General features: G+C 36.6%; 1 protein-coding gene across 1 annotated transcript in view; it reads right to left on the bottom strand.

The window, feature by feature from the left end:
* LOC103776735 (zinc finger RNA-binding protein-like) overlaps nt 1–8287 on the bottom strand; it is a gene marked incomplete at its 5' end in the record, with an annotated part of 25011 nt that overhangs the window by 5003 nt on the left and 11721 nt on the right. Inside the window, 4 exon segments of the mRNA XM_008944259.1 lie at nt 388–485; nt 5367–5508; nt 7000–7150; nt 7383–7590. Coding sequence (XP_008942507.1) covers nt 388–485; nt 5367–5508; nt 7000–7150; nt 7383–7590 — 599 coding nt within the window.

The following is an 8287-nucleotide window of genomic DNA, read 5'->3' as shown; positions in this document are numbered from 1 at the left end:
ACACTTAATGCACTTAAAGAAATAGGAGAAAAAGTCTTAAATCTAAACACAAAGCTTTAAACACGTATTCCTTTATTTAAAGCAAAGTTACTCTGCAGCCTTATGGAATATATAACAAATATACGACATATGACCACCCCAAGCGAGTCAAGCTTCCAACATCGCCTTCTCAATAACCAGAAAAAAAAATCACGCCAGATGAGCAACAACTGCATGAAGCAGTTCCTCCGTACTCCATCTTCTACATTTAAATTTAGGGACCAAACGCAATGTTAAGCATTATTATCGTGAACAATGCCGAGTGTTTTCACACAATTAAACATTCATATTGCAACGGAACTAATCCCTCATAAGGCTACACGAAGAAAGTAAAATGATGTTCCGAACCTGGAACCACTTAGCGTGGCGTAGAGCAGCCAGAGCGTCAAGGCATTTTTGCCTGTCCAAGACGTCCGGTGGGTCTTTCACCATACCCGAGGTTACATCTAAAATGGATTGAATTGGCAAAATGCAGTGAGGAATGGGTGTTTGACCAGGTGAGCAAGACACTTCCTTAAAGTAGCTTCAATGTCACACATGCCATTTGAAGTTTCAACCCTTGAACAGCAAATGTACAGGTTCAACAAAAGCCATTCAATCAGGATTTGGGCATCGACCCGGTATGAAGATCAAGAGCATATTACACTTCAGCTCTGATGTTATTTTCAAAGGCATTGCGGATTATGCAATGGGTAGTACTTATTTATTTAAGCTAACACCGGAAAAACACGTTTCCCCTAAAATTAAATACTGAAGGAAGGATGGTTGGACACAGTGCACCAGCACAGATAACACAGGACAGAAGGAACACAAAAATCCACTTTAACCAAGTAGAAACGTTCAAACTTAGTTCCTTATCAATTTTAATTGTCACATGTTATTTTGGACCTTCTCTTAAAAGAAAAACTAAGTATAACAAATCTTAAAAGCACTAGTTGTTTAGTAGTTATGTTCTTTTTATCACTGTTTAAACCTGAATTTTGTTTTGCTTTAAAAACCTGACTAGTAGAATGCGAAATATTCTTGAATATTACAGACTTCCATTACTTTCTAGTACCCTCTAACCTACTTGTATTAAAAAAATTCCTCAGCCCATTAGATATGTGCTCCTATATCTTTTAGAATGCATGGAAGGATCTAAAAAAGGGACAGCTTTACTTAAGTTTCAAAGGACTGCTTTACTTTAGATTCAAAAGGAAAAAGAAAAGCAAGGAATAGTTTAAAAAACAAAGCAGAATGTCTGAAAGATAGAAAACATAGGAGAGATCTTTTATGTTTAAATGTTCAGAAAAGGATTCAGTTACCAAGCTGATTGCTTTGTTACCAAAACCACTGAGACCACAGCCACTTTTGGAAGTGGTTTAATCAGTGGAACTGGAACCACTGACCAGTGTGAAATGCTATCTTCAGGTTACTTAAAAATTGCACAGATATAATGTAGTGATCATGTTTAAAAGTTGTTTTACTAATAATGAAAAAAGCTATTGCGACTAGTAGTGAAGTATATTCATATTCTAACTGGTGACACACCAGCAAGATATAAATTTAGTAAATTGGAGTGAGGGAGGGAGCATGAGCTTTTAGAGATGCTGCAGAGAGCTTGCTCTGAAACCATGTATGTTACACAAATTTAAAATAGCTAGCAGGATATTTTCCTGTAGAGAGAGCTAAAAAGCCATGAATGAATATAGTGGTACAAATTTGCAATATAATAGTTAACTTTAATCTGAAGTACTACTACATTCAGATTTAAGCATTTTTGTAGGATAGTCCCGTTTCTCTGCACAGGGCTAAAAGGGGGAGATTTCAAAACAAGAATGAAGCTGAGAAGAACACATGTCTTCTCACACAAATATTAAATCTTATGGACGATATTTTAAAGTGGAAAGATGAAAATCTGCACTAACAAGGCATTTAGAGCAAATGTAGACATTGAAAGTGGTATTTCCTTTAAAATAAAACAAAAACAACCAAAAACCAAGCCTAACCTATAAAAGAGAGCTGCCAGGTAAGGTAACTGATGAAATGAGTACAACCTGGATATAAGAGACAAGAGGTACATTTAGAGAAAGCCCACAGGCAAGAAAAGAGGGGCAAAGCAAGGTGAAGAAATTAAAAATAAAAATATGAGTTGTTTGCCCTAGTAACCTAATCAGTCAATTACTTACATTCTTCTAAAACTAATACACAATAGGTGATACTGTGCAAACTTTTAGCACAGTAATTCATTACATAATTTGAAACTCCAATTACTTCTAGCTCTGAAAAAAAATCCAATTTGGAAAATAATTTTAGACCCTAAATGCACAGAAGAGAATCTCAGTGCAGGGAATGTTGATATAAAATGTGCTGCTAATAGATATTCTATGAACACCCTTTAAAATTTTAAGACTCTAAAAGTCAGAAGGTGTAAGGCACCTACTGCACTGAGTACACATTGACTGAAAAATGTATCAAGGGAACTTGTAATATTCAATCTGTGGATTTTTGCATCAGTTTCACATTTTAGGATTAACCCCTTAAAGACTATTTAACTAAATGTAAATGCCTAACCTACCGCCCTGTTAAGCTACAGCAAAAAAATGAATTAATTTACAAAACACAGGCACGAATTCTTACCCTATATAAATTGATTTAATACTAGCCTAAATATAAGGGGTTAATCTTCAGTTAGACATGCTGTGTCCACACTACCTCTTCATTAAAATTAAACAGGTATATAAATTTTGGTAAGTTTTATTACGTGAAATAGATTTTACCCAGTCAGCTATTTCAAGACTAGTGTGAACACTGCTTAATTCTAAGAGAGAGACAAAGACAAAAAGAAAAAAAAAAAAAAGGGAAAAACCAAACAAACACAAAGTAACAGTAGATGCTAGGACTATGCATCCAAACCCCCTCCTTTGTAAAGCATGGCAGGTGTGACACTGAGCTTTAGAAAACCTTGGTCAAAAATCCTTCCGATGTCTTGGCAGCAACCCCTGACAGGAATCAAGTCCCTCTGCTAGAAGGCTTTGGACCGGGGCTGTGAGCTACGGTGGAGAGGACACGCGCGCACAGGCATCCGCGTCTGCAGGGCGGACGGACACTCTGTGCTGAGGGAGAGGCTCCACAGCGGGGGTTAGAGCGCTTTGAGTCGCTCGGATTCGGTCAACTGTCAAATGCACAACACTGTAAGAAACAGTAGCTATGCGGTGAACAATTTCGTTGCACTGTGTGGTTTTTTTTTTAGCCTTTTATCACGTAATGGGATTATTACACATCACACATGATTCTACTCCACGTGCGAGTCTCAGTCACGTCTTTACTCAAACTGGTTCTTCCGGTAAAGCCTTCCTTAATCACCTGAACTAGCTCCCCAAGCGGGCTAAAAAAAAAATGAGAACTTTAAACCATTGTAAGACACAGAGCATGAGAATCTGCAGTAGGAAAAAACACAAACACATACTGTTACTCTGCAGCAAATAAGTGGCAGTCTTCGTAATAAGGCCTCCTTTGCTGCAATAATTTGCAATTCAGTCTTCTGTTTGCTCTAGTTTCAAAAGTGATCTTTTCTGCACATCCATTTTATGCTGCTCAGTGTCTTGAAGAGAAATCTAACTTGATTTTGCTTGCCTAGAGGCAGCACTGCATTCAGCAGTGAATAAACTCACAATGATCATTTTAATTCAAGTGTGGGTCAGACAAAAATACAGATTTGTTTCCTTTAGGTGGCATAAATTAAGGGATTGATGGTAGGAGTTTGAATTTTATTGTATTTTTAGTCCATATTGTAGGATTTTAGGCCAGAAATCTCTTAAATGAAATTAAGTATTGTAACAGGAATCAATATTGCACTTCTGCATAGCACATTAAGAAATAGGCATGGTGTCTAAGGTTAACTTAATTTAATGGTTAATTAATTTAATAATCAAATCTTTTAAGTTAAAGTATTCTTAAGTAAATAAACTGTAAGTAAGTTTACTTATAAGTAAACTTAAATAATACGTAAACATGGGTTTTTTTTTTGAAACCAAAGAGTCATGCTACACTTAGATTGTCAAAGAGTAAGTCAGGTTGGTTGGGTGTGACAGTACACGTACAAAGCCTTTATCGCTAGGAATAATATGTATAGCTTAAAAATCATGTACAAAGCACTCATAAAGACTCTTCAGAAGTCATCCAAACCACAGAATGCATCTTGAAATTTTTCTTTCCGATTATGTAGGATGACTTTGTTAACACAGCTTGCTTACAATGCACTGGCCAGTTACAGGACATTTACTAATGCAATATAGAACCCTCAAGTATTTTAGAGGACATGTAATGATGAAATGAAGTAAAAAAAACCTCTGTGGCTTATATAAATACGTATATACACAAGCACATGTATACATACACACATACAATTTTTCTCCAACCTACATATAAGAAGTGTTAAGACAGCCTCAGATTTACTATTTGTAGGTTCACTGTCAAACACCAGAACCCTGTCTGCCATTATGTCTTTTCAACTATGAAAATACAGGATTAAAAGGAAACAAAAGTTAATTTTATCTGACCCGTAAACAAAAAGAACCAATGTACTGCAGACATTAATCATGCTTGTTGGCTTAAAAGCTTTTGGAGCTTTGAAAGTGTTACAGAACAGACCCTAAAGCAACACTGCTGGCACCAGAGAAACTGTGGACTTCAGAAACATAAATTGATTTACAAGCTCCGCCTTCTGCTTCAGCTCCATGACAAAGCCATTGCTTATTGTACTGGTCTGGGTTTGCCACTTGGATAGAAGACTAATTGTAATACCAGGAGCCTAAATATACTCAAAAAACCACTCCAGACCAAAAAAACAACCTCAGAGAGCTGGAAAAAATGGCATGGTCTTTTAAAGTTACAAGAACGTGTTACCATCAAAAGTATTATAAAAGTGCATTTTAAGTGATGCTATTTGGAATGTGTAAGTGATGGTAATACTGATCCACTTTAAACCCCAAACCCTGTGATTTAATTTTCTGAAACCATAAAAAAACCCAGTTTATAGCCACTTGCTATTAAATACTCAAGTTTTCCACACAGAAGAAAGGAAAAAATAGTCAAGTTTGTACCTTTTCCAGAAACCTGAGGTTGGACATAAAGGTAGGAATTTAAAAAATGAAATAAATGCATCATACAATCATGTGTTTTAACCAACTGTTCTCTGCTGAGACTGGTTGTTGAAAAACAAAGTTTCGATCAAATACACGTGCCAGCATGTTGCCTTCCAGGACCTTAACGCCATCTTAAGCAGAACAGGTAAACATAAAATAAACGGTCGAGAAAGAAAGGAACATCTTTAACAGCTTCCCAACCTCCATCCCTCATGCTCTCCTCACGAATGATCGGAGATGTCAGTGTGATAGTAACTTGCATTTTGGGTTCCACACATGAATTTAAAATAATTGCTGCTTCTGGGAATGCACACTTGATATCGTATTTTTCAGGACTTATCACCTAAATTTTGAGAGACAGAAACTGCTGTTAGTATGTGGCAAATAAAATTATGTGGAAGAAAACGGATTTCAACATAGCCTTTTTACCAGAAAGACAGAAACACAATATACTTACATGAAGCAGACATCTGTACATCCAAAGAAACATATATATGTGGACTTGCATACTGCTCACAAACCATTAGTGAAAATACACAACACTCACCAAGTATGTAAAAGAAAAAGAAACCTACTCGGAAAGGAAATTCACATACAAGTTAAGTTATATAACAAGAACCTTAACAGTGTTTGAGAAAAAAGCCTCAGCACCATTTAAAATGTCAGCTGGACATGTTTCTCGTTTGAACACAGGAGCCTTTAAAAAGCAGACAGATGTGGTAGCTTTCCTTGAAAGCTCACAATTACAGGATGGGTACCACTAGGTATGTTCTATACTTGGCTGTCACAACATGCTAAGAACAAAGGGCAAGATAAGCACCAGGGAAAAAATGGTTCAAGTAACCAACAAACTGGTTATTCTGAACTAGTTCTTGCAACTAGGCTTAAGTAATTCTAACACCCTCAAAAAGGAAGCTGCAAGCACCTCTGTGACCTTCTTCCACAAACAAGAGGATCAGGCTCCAGAAAGCCAGACCAAGATGTATAGTTCTAAAATCTTCTTCTGTTCCATCAGTTCAAACAAGAGCAAACCCAACATTATTTTCTAATTAATCTGATCCTGCTAAAGCTTCTACCACTCCAACCTGATTATGCCAAACGTTTCACCAGACAGTATTGAAATACTAATGCTGTGACAAGCATTCAAGAATACTGGTGGGCAGGCTTTCCTCAGCAGAAAGCAGAAACTTGATTCTACACTTTCATTTCCTGTGGAATAAATGATGTATAATATCTATATATTAGTATTACAAATTCCATGTATACAGCAAATGCTTTATGTGAATTCTCAACAGTCTAAGACAGCATGTACTTTATTAAAAATAGGGCCAAATTAAAAAACAAAACCAAAACAAAAACAACAAACACAGCAACACAAGACTTAGCTAACTAATACTGGAACTACAAAGCACTAACACATACAAACTGGAAACAAGTTTCAAGTACAAACAGACTGGCATTACTGGAGAACTTTGGCCTTCAGGCGATAAGCTTCCTAAACCACTGCACAAATTACCACTGTTGCTGCTGGCAACTAGACATAGTATTTCTCCTGTCCAGTTCAATTTCCCAATTAAATGAAATCTATATAAATGATGACTGATAACTACACTGCTAGTGAAAACACCTCAACACTTGTATGGACACAATACAAACAAAGCGAACCATACAGCATTATCCCTGAATTCAGATGGAAACACACAGAAAACGGGAAGCAACTGAACCTAAGCTGTGAAACAGCACAGTGAGCCGTGCAGACATTTGACTTGACACATTTCTTTTACAGTATTTTTACAAAAATTCAAATAAAAAAAAAAATCTAAATTCTACTTACTGCAAGTTGTTTGGGAAGACTTTCAGCAATACGACTGAGTAACGTCTTTGAAGGCTTTTCAGCACATAACAGAACAAGATTGACATTTCGGTCTCCACGGAGCAGCAAACCTTTCGCCAAAACGCCTACCCGTAAAACTCCTTTCAAAGCTCTGTGAATCATAGTTAAAAGTTGCATTTAAAATAATATAAAAACCTTAAAACTAGTTCTGGAGATAGACGACTGCAATATAAAAGATGAATATTCCACAGACTTTTGAGGCCACAGTGACATACACCGTATTAAAACGCAGAGAAGAGGATCCCTGGAAGCACTGGTGTCAGCGTAGGGAGAAACTTCAGAAATGAATAATGAAATCCTTTGAAAGTAATTAAAAAAAATACCTGTCTTTACCGCTGTCTTTTTTGTCATCTCCCTCTTTGTTCTTGCCTTTCTCCTGCTCACTCATGCTGTCAGAAACAAGTTTCAAAGCACGCTCAGTAATAGAAACAATTTTTTGGACTGCTTGAAGTTCCTCCTCTGTTGGATATATAGCAGCATGTTTGGTCATCACATAGCGGTCATCAGAGGAGTCAGGGCGGCGCAGAGGCTAAACAGATGAAAAAGCAGATTTCTGAAATTTGTGTACTCGTCCATATTCACAAATGGTAAGCGACCAAAAACCAAACAAGTGGCTAAACAACAGAATATTCAAACTGCTGAAATGTAACAAAATAGGAACTGAAGTATCCTTAACTTACACTGGCCACAATCAATCACATCTGAAAAAACATGAAAAGTATAAACAGCTTATGAAATCCCAGGATCAAAAGTATCTCAACATAAATATCTGTTGTCCTTCTGTCAACTAGGAAATACTTGCATAGTGTTACAAAATAAAGTATCGGTGATTATTTTCATAGAATCACAGAATTCAGCCAGGAAGGGGCCTCAGCAGGTCCACTAATCCAAACACCTGTGCAAATGGTGGTCAGCTATAGGACCATACCATGTTGCTCACAGCTTTATCTAACTGGTTCTTGAAAACTGTCAAAGATGGCTGCACAACCATCTCTGTGAAAATAAAAGTAAATTTTCTGTATTCCACCTGAACTTCTGTAGTCTCATCCTTTTGTCATTTCAGTGGACTTATTTTAGAAGACAGGTCCACCTACATGTAATTTCTTCATTTTTCCAAATCCTTTATTAAGAAACACTGGAGACAACTGATGTAGCACTGAATAATTTATGGATCTTAACTGTGCCTCCTGGCAAATATTATTGATTTTTTTTTTCTGAAATTAAGAAA

Source organism: Merops nubicus, unplaced genomic scaffold (genome assembly GCF_000691845.1).
Source record: "Merops nubicus isolate BGI_N331 unplaced genomic scaffold, ASM69184v1 scaffold7677, whole genome shotgun sequence".
Lineage (NCBI taxonomy): Eukaryota > Metazoa > Chordata > Aves > Coraciiformes > Meropidae > Merops > Merops nubicus.
Note: the sequence above shows the minus strand (reverse complement) of the source record. Positions and strands in the feature narration are given on the sequence as shown.